General features: G+C 53.3%; 1 protein-coding gene across 1 annotated transcript; it reads right to left on the bottom strand.

Annotated features, from left to right (window-relative positions):
• Window positions 1-789: 789 nt before the first annotated feature.
• Window positions 790-9968, bottom strand: Mymk (myomaker, myoblast fusion factor). The gene is made up of 5 exons (XM_032901861.1): window positions 9647-9968; window positions 5174-5288; window positions 4163-4311; window positions 1842-1958; window positions 790-1489 (listed from the first exon to the last, which is right to left on the bottom strand). Exons 1-5 carry the CDS (start codon window positions 9779-9781, stop codon window positions 1340-1342), a joined length of 666 nt encoding a protein of 221 aa, XP_032757752.1. The 5' UTR covers window positions 9782-9968; the 3' UTR covers window positions 790-1339.
• Window positions 9969-12259: the final 2291 nt, after the last annotated feature.

Raw genomic sequence — 12259 nt, 5'->3', positions numbered from 1 at the left:
AAGGCTCTGGGGCCAGGGATGGGATGAGGCTCATGGGTAAGCTCTGTCTACTACCAGGGCCTGGAGTGATGGAGGCCTGGAAAGGGTGGGTAGAGATGCCCGAGATCCAGAGAGTTGTGGGTGGTCACTATGGAGGTAGGCATCCAGGAGGCTTGGCTGGGGCGGTCAGCCGGGAAGAGAGGAACACTCAAGGCAAGCGGCAGAGCTGGCTTCCTGAAGAGGGACAGGAGGTGACTCATGAAAGATTGCCAGCTGCCTACTGGGTGGGGACTGCATGTGGGTAGCTGCTCTGGAGGTTACAGCATCTGGAAACATCAATAAGTCCCAGACAGGTGTAGGTAACTTCCTGCTGACAGCTGGGCCTTGGGTCACTGGGAAAGGGGATGCTGGGGGTGTTGGGGAGATTTAGACTTGTGAGGTGATGTCTGAGAGCTGCTCTGTGGCTGCCGTGTCCTGCCATGCCCTGACCCCCAGGCTGTCATAGACAGGACTGCCCACAGCCTAGCACCGTCCCAGTAATGCCTGGTTCAGGGGTGTTGACTGCACCCACCTTTCCCTCAGGGCCTCAGAGGAAGTTTCAGGACAGTGTAGCGTAAGCCAGCAGTATACCCTGTTTGCAGCCCAGGTACCTGGGCCAGCAGCAGACTCAGCCCTGTGTCTACCAGCCCCTGGCCTTAGGCCAGCTGCTTACTCTGAGCACAGGCACTCCTCCAAGACTAGAGCTGTCACACTCGGCACGCAGACTCGTTCCAGGAACTAGGATGTATGTCGGGGGAAGCTAACGACTAGTGACTGATCGAGAGTTTACTGTGAATGGCTCGACTGAAAAATGTGCTGAAGGGATGGGACTCAGGCAGGGGCACCAAGCCTGGGTCCAGACTGGAGCTGGGCTCACTGGGTCCAGCTCCCGAAACGGGGAGATTTCAGGGCCTGGGCGGGGGTAGAAAGGGCAATCCCAGTTTCCTAGGGAAGGCAGACAATCCTGGCAGGCAGGGAAATAGATAACCCGTATGCTGCTGTTGTGTATGCTGCTGGGTTGCGACTTGGGGCCAATATTGATTGGCCTAGAGCTCTGCCAGGCACACCTATGGTTATGCAGCCTTGGGGGATAAAGTTCTCTCTTTTTTTTTTTCCTGAATAGAGTGAAACAACTGGTGAACACAGAATTCGTGGGTCCCTAAGCAGCACTTCGCCGACTGCAGCAGCCCTGCTGGTCTCTCGGGGTGCAGAGGAGGCCATTCCTCATGGACACTCCACTGGGAAAGTGTAGGAAGTATCCCGGGTGAGACAGCAGGGCTGCCAGACAGGAAGGCAGGGGCCTGGAGCAGGGGGGCTACTGTCAGACACAAGTGCAGCAGAGAGTGGAGAAGGTCAGCTTGGCGGGGTCCCCTGCGTTCCCAGCCTTCTTGTTGACCTTGGGCAGCAGCAGAACGAAGGACATGGCCAGGGCACAGTGGTAGAAGCTGTGAACGTAGGTGTAATCCCATTCCTGTGGAGGAGAACGAGTCAGTCAGGGCCTCTACCCCTTCCCTAAACTCAGCCATCTGGTGCCTCTGCCAGCCGTCCCACCCCGAGAATACAGCAGAAAGGCTTGCTGCTCTCCTCTGTTCCCTGTCCGCTGGTGCTGGGAACCAGCTCCTGGTTACTTCTGCACACGCATGCATCCTAAAGTCTGCAGGGCCTGACTTGTCCACACAGGCTATGATGCTGGAACACTGGGGATGGCAAGTACCATCTTCAACAGCACAGAATCTACAACTTGGGGCCTCGACGTGAAGACAGCCTGCTATCCTCCCTGCTAAACCCAGAAGGCTTGTTCCCCTCCCCCACAGGCCAGGTACCTCAAAGAAGAAGCGAAGCATCAGGGCCAGGGCCCCAAAGCAGAGGCCGGGACCTATCTGCTGGGTGTAGATGCTCTTGTCGGGGTACAGACCCTTCTTCTCTTTCATCTTCTTCAGCTGCAGGCACAAGGTGGGAACGTCAAGGTTCTTGGGGCGCAGTACAGGAAAGGATCCCTCCATGGGTTGTCTGGGCACGATCCCACTGCTGTCTTCTACCACCCCCATCCCTCTGTATGCCTGAGTGATAGGCCTTGGAATCTCTGGGCCAACTTTCCCTGGGTCCCCCACTGCCCTTGTGAGGTGGTCGTTGACACTTCAGTGGCAAATATGAGCAGCTTTACCAGCTGAGGGGTCTCCTTCCACTAACCGCGGTTTTGCAGGCCCCAAGGCCTTACGTGAGGGTCCGGTGTGTGCTCAAGCTTGGTAAGGTGAGGCGTTACATGGGAAAGATGGGATGCCCTGTGGGTTCCTCACTGGAACTCACACCCTTGGGGCCCAAAGGTATTTTAGACTCAGAATTGTCCAGGGTTCAGCGGGGAAGGTCGTTATTAATACAGCTCAGGTACGCACAGTGGGCACAGGACAGCGGCCCTGACTGCACACCTCACTAAATGCATTGCAAACACAAAGGCCGTCAATGACCTCATCATGCAAACCAGGGCAACCTTTGCCACTCTGAGGGAAGGTAAGGTGCTGTCTCAAGTGTTCTAAAACTTGCCATCACTTAACAGGAGTGGAGGTCCCAGGGAACTGTGTCGGTGCCATGGGTACAGCCAATTCGCCCGAGTGTGGGCAGTGTGGCCGTCAATCTCATAGTTCTAACACTGGGGCCCCAGAGAGGGGAAGGAAAGTGAAGATCACCCATGGGGAACTCCTATTTTCCATTTCACTCAGCTTCTTCTCCTCAACTAAGAAGTAAGTCGAAGCCACCAGCATATCTAAGGTCTAGGAGATGGGCTCTGTGCCCCAGGCGTGGGTGGCTGCGGCCTCTCACTCCCATTCTCACCAGAGACCTGGGAAGGTCGGCGTTTAGTGGGGGACACCGGCCCATGTATGCTATCCTGGCTAATTAAAACCCAGTCAGCAGGACGAGGAGGCAGCTATCCAAGCAAGCCTTCGTGTTTATGCATTCCAGCTTGTTAACTAACCGTTCGGAACCCCAACACCTCGGCCCCCAGGGTCAGACAGGGCCAGCTCCAGCCCCTCGAACTGGAGTGGGTTGGAAGCTTCTCCCCCTGCAAAGTCAAGTGCAGCTGCCATTGCCTACTGGGGCTCCAGGTTAGGCTGCGGGGCTCAGTGCACTTCAGGCCCATCCTTAGCCTAAGTCAGAATAAGCCTGTGCTCCTCAGAGCCCAATAGGACATGGCCTGGAAGCTTCCTGCCTGACTTTACCTGTCCCCACTTGGCTGAAGATGGATCGGAGGTCCCCCGTCCTCCAGTACCGCATGTCCTGATCCGCCCTGCTATAGCTGTACTTCCGGGAAACTCTGAGATCCCAAGTGGTGCTTCCTGTATAAGGTAGCAGAGGGTCTCGGACTAGAGGCCTGGCTGCTGTCGGCTTGGTCTGAAGCCTGCTGGCTTGGAAGGTCTGTGTTTTGGGCCTAACTGCTCTGGGTAGAGCTCAGGAAGCATCCCTAGGTCTATCCTGCTATTGGGAGCCTTGTTCGTGTTGGCCAGCCTACTTAGGTGGATTTTAGGCCTTGGAGGCATGGGGGCCTTGAGATCGTAGGGAGGTTAGGAGTCTATACAGCAGAGTAGATGTTTCCCCAGGCCCTCCTCCAGGGAAAGTCTTATTGAAAACCTGGCTTCACCCCACCTCAAACCTTCCTTCCTCGTGAGACTCATTTCCAAGGCTTGTTTCCTTCGAGAAGACTGTCCAGATTAACCTAGCTGCTCTCCAAACTGGTATATCATACCTGCATGCAGTGTCGTCTCTCAGAATGATAATGGTGGTGATACTTATATTGATAAAAACATTGACAGTAACAGTCATGATGATGAAAGGTCTCCTCACTTCCGGGTACATTAGAAACCGCGTCTATGCCCGTGCTTAGAAGCATTCTGTGTGGGTATTTGGATGCAGAGCAGAGGTCAAGAGAAAAGGAGTTTTGCCTTTACTCAAGGCCAGTAATTAATTATCAATGAGCCAGCAGGGCGTGGGGCTCAAGCACAAGTCACCATTTTTAGGGAGTCTAGGGGTCTTGGCCCAATTCTTGTTAGTTCACCTGCACATAAGGATGTGGGGATATAGGAGAAACAAAGATCAGGGGACAAATGCAGGTTCCCTGAGCCCTGTCAGCTGAGAAACCAGAAGTACTCACCCACTTTACTGCAATGATGAGGGTGGCAGTGCCTATGGGACCAGAGTACACCCCGTAGCCCCAGTGGTCATGGTAAGTCCGCACGGCGATGGTAAGGACACCAAACATCGTGAAGGTCGATCTCTGGGGTTCATCAAAGTCGGCCAGTGCTGGGGAGAGGCACAGCAGAGGTGAGCAGCTCCCTTCCACATGGCTGTGCCTACACTCTTGGGAACCTATTGGGATGCCCTCTCAGTCCGTAGGACACCAAGGTCCAGCCTGGTCTCCACAAGGTCTGAATTTTGGTTATATGGAGGAAATGGGGGATGCGGCTTTCCTGGAGCAGGGTGGCTGAAATTTACCAGTAGATTGAGTGACTGGCATTTCCTGGGAATCCTGGGACAAAAGTCTTAAGACTAGTGAGGGGTACATAGGTCTGAGTCTCAGGAAGGGCCGTCTGTAACGGCATCCCTGAGAGACAAGAGTAAGTTTGTTCAGTTTCTCCCTTTTTTTTCCCTTTCCTTTCCTCCCCTCCTTCCTAGTCTTCCTCCCTTCCTTCTTTCCTTTGTTCTTAATTTCTTCTTTCCTCCGTATCTTCCTTTTTTCTCTTTCAAAAATCCGCAATGTTGGAGATGGAACCAAGGGCAAGTGACCCACCAGGTCCAAGGTGAGGATTTTGAATGGTCTACCTTCCTAAACAGCACACAGAGCTGAGATGACCCCTCAGGGCAAACGCTCCGGTGAGTCTGGAGGACGTTCTGTGAGGCTAAGTCCCTGAACCCGGGGCAGTGATGGTCTTGGTAGGGCTGAAGGCAGGGTTGCCTTTGACCCCTCCCTGTGTGCTTCTGCTTTTTAAATGTCACAGGAGCTAATTACTGGAGTCACATAAGGACTGGGAGAACGAGAGCGCAGGCATCTGAGAAATGTGTGTCTTTAGTAGATTAAGCTCTGCAAAGCAGTGAGGAGGGAGAGGATCTCAGAGCTGGGCTGGGTGCTGGCTGGTGTTTGGGACTAGCAAAGATGGCCACTTACCCATCAGGGAGACCCACATGCTCAGGGCTGTCCCATAGATGCTGAAGTACTCCAGAATATCACGGCGCATGAAGCACAGCACGGACAAGCCAGGCCCGTCGCAGGCATGGGAGAACTGCGGGGGGAATCACACGAGGTCAGCAGGCAGTGGGCAGCCCAGGAATGGGTGAGAACCGGTCCCAAGCCTCAGGCCCCTCACTCTCTGTGAGCCCTTAATGGCTTCACGCCTCGGGCTCCTCTTATCCGAGCACACGGCTGGACTCTCCCCTCATGGAGATTAAACAGGGGAGTCCATCTAGCCTGGGAGCGCAGAAGGCTTTGTAAATATCACTTTCAGACTCACTACTGGCCCAAGGCTGGTGGGAAGCATGCTCAGAAGGGGATCCTGAAAGACAATTTACACCCTTTGCCCCTGGCTGACTGAAAGTGCACACTTTCCAGCATCGATTCTTCCCATAGGAGCCCTTTATCAGGACCCCTGTCTCTCCAAAAAGGAGGAAGACCTTAGACTCCCCCAAGCAATCTCTGGTCCTGACTCTCCGGTTCCTCTCTCCCCCATCCTCCAACAGGTGTGTCCCCAACTTGTAGTTGAATAGATTGGCTTTTAAGCAAAAGGTTCTATATGAAGTATTTCCAAGCAGACAACTTATTTCTTACAGGAAAGAGCTCGCTCTCCCTTGGCTTCTCATTTCATCATTTTAAGTAATATTTAATTACATGACATAATTATTTTGACAAGTGGGACCAGCACAAACAAGCCCAGCAGCCAGCACAGTCGGCTCTTGGTAAGCCCAGCTCAGCAGGAGGGAGCAGGCAAGCTGGAAAACAGCCTGTCTGGAGGCAGCAGGGGCACCGCCACAGGGAGCTGGGGACCCTGGATGATGGATGTGTCAGTCAAGCACACAGGGTTGACTTAGAAGCTCAGAGACCTCCTGCCGATCACGGTTGCAAGTGGCTCTCTGTCAATCAACAGAGAGCATCCAGTGGAAGGGAGGAGGTGGTCCAGCCTCTGTGCTGGGTCGGCCCCACTCGGCTTTGGGGCTGCCCAAGCTTTGGGTCCTGTCTCTTTAAAAGGGATATTGGTAAAGAGGAGGCTAACCAACTAGAATGAGCTCAGGGGAAGACAAGCTTCAGGTTGGGCCAGACCAAGGTATTCATGTGGAGGAGAAAGGGACTCAGCTCTGGGAGGGGATTCTGCTCTTCAGGGTCCTTGCAGAACTACATCACCTGACTCTACCTGAGCCCATCATCTGTGACGTCTGTGCTTCCTTCTGTTGTATAGACCCCCATGAATGAGTAAAACTTATTCACTGTGAGATTCTGGGTAACATCCACGCCTTCCCACATGAGGAGCAGAAGAGCCTCCTTAGGCTGGATCCCAACATAGGATACCTGCCTACTTCTGAAAGACAGAGGAGCAGGTTTTACAGCAAGGGATCTAACTGTCCTCAGGCCCTGAGGTTTTGTGTGCGTGCGTGCATGCGTGTGTTAACCTGTGTGACTGTGAACTTCCCTGGGGCACCTCCTGCCTGAGGAGGCCGGGGCAAGGCAGTGATGAGGACCCTCCCTCTCCAGAGGCAGGTAGATCTGGTCCAGCTGGGACCAGAATAGGACACAGCAGGGTGTGCAGGAGCCCCAACCCTGCTGTCAGCTCAGCAGATCTGGCAGAGGGACCCAGGCTAGAGATGAGTTTCTCAGTCCCCTCCTGTCCAATGGCATGAGAGCACCTCTTCTGTGAGGCTTGCGAGGGGACTTGCATTCCCGCATTGCAAGAATGAAATGCTGTTTGCCTTCATTAATCGAACTTCCCTGCAACCTGACCCCAAGTGAGCATGTGCTGTATGGTCATTTAGAACAATGTGCTCATGCTGGTCAGAGCTGGCTCACCTCTGAGAGAAGCATTTCGATCCATCTTATCAACTTTGTGTTTCTGACGTAGGACCCCAGTCTTTGTTCATGCCCCTGACTTAGGAGAGTGTATGTTTGTGTGCGATGCGATGACGGGATCTAAGACCACGTGTGTTAGAATCAGCGAGAGAACGTGTTGAAAGCAACATGTGGGTATACGCTGATAAGAGCTGATTGCGGATTTGTGTGTTACCAAGTCAAAGGGCCAGAGAAACAGCTGTCTCCCATAAAAGATTAAGACTCGGATCCCTCACTCTTTTGACCCTGTTTGTTGTGCCGTTCAGCATTTAGAGAGGACGCTGTTGTCCAAGATCCTTAATTTAGAGCCTGCTTTTAGATTAGATGACTGTCAGGTTAGAATAGGAGAGGGCAGCACTCCTTGGAATGAACCAGATCCGCTCCCGTGTAACTGACACCAAGAGTCATTCTTCTTACATTCGACAGCAGTAGCACACCACACAACTGGTAGCTGTCACGGAGGGTCCGAGAGGAGCCATGTGGAAGGCAGAACTCTGTGAGGAACAGATTGTGGCTTGGACACCAGAGGACATTTGTCATAAGAGACAGCTGGCCCTGCCACTCTGGGTGGGGTGGAGTAGGGTGGGTCTCCAAGGCCAGAGCAGAGGCAGCTGTAGGCCAGCCTAGACCCGGGCAGACAGGGGTGAGCTAACTGGGGACTGCGATTTGCTGGGCTATCTCTAACATGGGCCTTAGGGACAAGACCCTGGCTTCTGTCCTTGACCTTGGGGTGTCATCTTGGCTCTGACCTTGTCCAGGTCTCATGAGGAACAAATGACAGTGTGGGACAAAGTACTGTGGGCAGACCAGGAACTTGAATATTCATGGTGACATTGGTGGCTCCAGCTTCTCTGAGTCTCAGTTTCCTCTTCTACCAAACCCAAATCACTACACTAGGCTCATGGGTGATGCTGAGTCCAACCCCACCCTGGTTGCTGCCTTGTGACTTGTCATTGGTCTAATGTCCTCCCCCCTCCTAACGTGAACTCAAGAGCCATAGTTTCCAGTTCCTTGAGAAAACTCACTGTTACCCATGGGGCCACCGCAGTCCGGAGGTAGACAGGTGCTAACCCCTCCCCCGCTGTTCTCAGCCCCCACACACTGGTGGCTTCTCCCACCACTGGGAAGCCGTGGCAGCTGACTTAGGATATGGAGCCGTATGTGAGCACACTTGTGTGAGCTCGTGGCCTCGGGCAGTGAGAGCCAGCTGGATACCCTCACCTACTCCATGCTCTTGCCTTGCTGAGAGTTGCTGTAGGAAGGGCAGGCCTAGGGACAGGGTGCTAGTCTGTAAAAGTTTGGCTCTGCTCTAAGGAAGAGACGAGCAGGTTTCTCGCCAACCCTAAGCATGTATCCTACCAGTGTGTGGATCTCACACCATGCGAACTAGAGAGGGATAGAGTGATGAGAGAGAAACAAAGGCTACAGAGCAATGAAAGAGATGGCGTGACCTCTGGTTAGAGGATAGCGGTGAGGGCCAGCATGAGAGGTTCTCAGAAGGACTTGACAGCAGAGTGAGAGGAGGCCTTTCCACAGAGAGAGGGTATAGATGGGCAGTGGAATGGACAGGGAGAGATGGTTAGTTAGCAGATAATAGACAGAAGACAGAGAGATAGATGACAGACACTTGGATGATGGACAGATACATAGAACGAGACAGATGATAAATGGCTAGATGATAGATACATATATAATTAGATAGAAAGAAGCAAGTTGAATGGGCAGATAGATAAAGCCAGGGAGACGCAGAAGCTCTGGTCAAGAAAAGAAACCAGGCAAGAGTGGACCAGGGAGAAGAGGAGGGTGAACTCCCTGGGGGAGTGTAACTGTAGACATCAAAAAGCTGGACACAGGCAGGAAGAGATAGAGGCTGGGAGAAAACTAGACACAGAACCAGCAAAAGAAGCAGAGAGGGAAAGACACATGGGGGGGGGAGCAGAGACCCAGACACAAGGCTTCAGCAAGGCTGGCCCAGTGCCAGACATGCCCCTGAAAGACGGAGGAATCACCCCAGTACTGTTGCCTGGGAACAGAGTGGAGAAAGAACTACGAGGCAGCCAGCCGGCCAGACACATAACAGGAAGAGAAAGAAGGGCTCAGGGGGTGGCTGGCCCCTCTTGGTGGAGATAGTTCCAAATCCTGGAGTCACATCCACCCAGGCCCTCTACCTCCCCTGAACCTAGCAGGTCCATTCCTAGGCCTCCTCACTCAACCCACCTCCTCCTCAGCTCAGCAACTCATGAAACAAAGTCGGTAGAAAGGAGGGTGTGGAGAGCACAAAACTTGTCCTTACTTTACATAGGGTTATCACGGGCCTGGTTTCAGTCACGTGTGTCAGCCAACCCCCTCAAATTCCGGGCAGTCATGGAGAAACTGAGGCCCAGAGAGGAAGACAGACTCCAGGAACCTTCTCTTTCTAGTCACCAGCCCCACTGCTCCCCAAGACCCGGACTCTTTCTCTTCCAAATCCCGTTTCCCCATCACCTGGCCTAGGACAGTGGTGATGACCCTCTCCGTTGGTGTCTTCCTCCTAAGCCCCCCACTTACCGCCACAAAGAACATGGTGAAGAGATAGATCATGGCCTCCATGTAAAAACGCCGCTTGGTAGCAATGCTCACTGTGGGGAGGAAGGCCAGGCTGCTGAGGGTAGGCAGGAGCAGTTTGGCTACAACTGTCCCCATGGGCCAGGAAGAAGGCACTGGCAGGGGAGAAGGTAGTGAAGGCCTCCTTGGTCTCCAGGGCAGGGAAAAATAGAGCCCACTTCTCTTCTTCAGTAGCCCTTGCCGCAGCTGTGGCAGCGCCCACGAGGAGGGCTTAAGTGCTCTGAGGCAGCATGTGCCCAGTGACACATGGAGAAGGTTCAACAGCTGATGCACCATGTGGTATGTACTTGCCTCTAATATTCTCTCTCTCTCTCTCTCTCTCTCTCTCTCTCTCTCTCTCTCGCTCTCTCTCTCTCTCTCTCTCTCTCCTCTCTCTCCCTTCCCTCCCCCTCCTTTCTCTCTCTTCCCCCTCCCCTCTTTCCCCTTTCTTCCAGAGGAATTCCCCCAAGGCAGCCATATTTCCTTTTTTTGGAGGTAATTAATACTCTTGGGGACAAGTTCCTGTGAACCCACTGCCGCCTCTATGTGGGTCACACATCGAAGGTGTGCAGGAGGTGAGAAAACAAAGTTTAGCCAGTTCTGGTCACTCTGACTTGCAGACAAGCTTCCCCTTTTATCAGCCCACAGTCCTTTTCACACAACCACTGACCAACAACCGTCTCTGCCTGGTTACATTGTGTCTTACCTTAAGTTAGCAGCCAGAACCCCTCTCCATCCCAAAGCTGTCATCTGGCCTTTAAGCTCTCATTCCCTCTTTTTACAGCTTCTTGGGCTGACTTCAGGAAACCACCTTCTTCTGTTGCAAAATGTCTTAGGGGAACTGTCTGGCAGGGACCCCTCAGCCCCTGGCCAAGGAACAATGGCTGTGTGGTCCGAGCTTCCCAGGACGACTCCTTCTCGGGTCTATGTGTGGTACGTGTCTCTCGCTGTCACTGTGCACAGGGTTGAAACCCATGATCTCATGGCTTCTGGCAGGTGCATTTACCTGTGCAACCCTCAGAGTTCACTCCCAGTGCCCTGGGATGGGACATTTCTTTATTGCCCTCTTGATAAGTGGCTCCCTGCTTCCCAACAGAGGCAACCCCCATTATTGATTTCTGCCAGGGCCTGAACTTAACTAGCGTCACATGCCGTGCACTCTTCAGGCTCTGGCTCCTTTTCTTTCACCTGAACAAAGACCCTGAGAGCTGTCCTTACTGCTCTGCTCCAGTTCCGTTGGTGGCTGGGTGGACTAGAAGGCTATCCCTACTTCCATCCCCCTAGTGCCTAGACCTGGGGGTGTAGCAGGCTCAAGGACCAATGCACCCTTACTGGGAAGCTCTGTGAAGGCCTGGCTGCTCCACCCCCATTCAACTACCAGCTCCCACATCCCTTTCTGGAAGCACCTTGTCTGAAGTTGTCTGAGGCCCGTGTCTCCTGCTCACAGTGACATATTCAACTTGAGACACCTGGTCCTGTCATTCTCCTGCCTAAGACTTTCCCAGGATTCTCTCAGGCCCTGGAGGAAGCTTAACTATCGGAGGAGCTCCCCAAGCTGTCCATATCCGTACCTAGATGTGACCCCAGACCTTGCACATGCTACTCTCAGAAGCAGCTGTTCCCCTAACTTTGGCTTCAGGACAACACTTCCTGTTCCTTGCGGTTCCAGCTAAGGCCTGGTTTGCTCCCAGCCTGGACAGCGTGTCTGAGGTGAAGGCTGTGGTGATAAGTAGTGAGTCAAGGGGTTTCTTCACTCTTCCTCTGGCCTGTCCCCCAACCTGACCCACCCTACATCCTTCCTATCCTGTCACTCACCACCATGATTGAGATGCTGGAGTTGGTCCCGAGCAGTGGATTTGTCTGTCTGGCTCCCTGCCACAGTCCCTTCAGGCCCAACCTTGTATTTTGTGGGTCTTCAACAAATACCAGAGGAATGAATGGCTGTTAAAAGAATGAATGAAAATCCAGGGAGGCGGGGCCGACTTCAGTCTGGCTTTCTAGGGGCCAGTTCCCTTTCCAAATGGGAAAACCAGTCCCTGCTATACGAATGCTGGTGATGGGGGCTGGGGAGGTTCGTGGTGGCCCCTGGGCAACTCAGGTGGGGTCTCTCATGACTCTCACCTCTCCTCTCACGGGTCACAGTGCTAAGTCAACCTCGGCTCCCCACGAATGTTCGAAAGGGTCGTAGGAATAGTACTAGATGTCAGGTACTTGGGGAGGTGTCAAGGAGCACATGTCCCAGGGCCATAAACACCAGAAGCAGGAAAACATTCCATAGCTCTGTGTGTGCATGTGTGGGTATGTGCATAAGTGTGTGTGTGTGTGTGTGTGTGTGTGTGTGTGTGTGTGTGTGTGTGTGTGTGTGTGTTGCAACTATGGACTCCAAGCCAGGCTGTAAGCTTCAGGAAGAAAGGGAGAAAAAAAAAGGAGGTGGGGGAGAAGGAAGTGGAGCAGAGCTATCCATATGTTATAGCCATTAAAGAGGAAGGGGCTGAGGAGGGAATATTCCAAAGTAAGGAGACAGGTGGCCGGGCCTAGGGCAGCAGGAGAGCCCCCATATAAAGGTTGGACTGCAAG

Source organism: Rattus rattus, chromosome 5 (assembly GCF_011064425.1).
Source record: "Rattus rattus isolate New Zealand chromosome 5, Rrattus_CSIRO_v1, whole genome shotgun sequence".
NCBI lineage: Eukaryota > Metazoa > Chordata > Mammalia > Rodentia > Muridae > Rattus > Rattus rattus.
Note: the sequence above shows the minus strand (reverse complement) of the source record. Positions and strands in the feature narration are given on the sequence as shown.

Excerpts from the sequence above, each read along its gene's own strand:
- Mymk (XM_032901861.1), bottom strand. The coding sequence starts at position 9,781 with ATGGGGACAGTTGTAGCCAAACTGCTCCTGCCTACCCTCAGCAGCCTG. Across the intron at positions 4,312-5,173 it reads CATGTGGGTCTCCCTGATGG|CACTGGCCGACTTTGATGAA; the intron begins GTAAGTGGCCAT and ends GCCTCTCCCCAG. Across the intron at positions 1,959-4,162 it reads TCATCATTGCAGTAAAGTGG|CTGAAGAAGATGAAAGAGAA; the intron begins GTGAGTACTTCT and ends TTGTGCCTGCAG.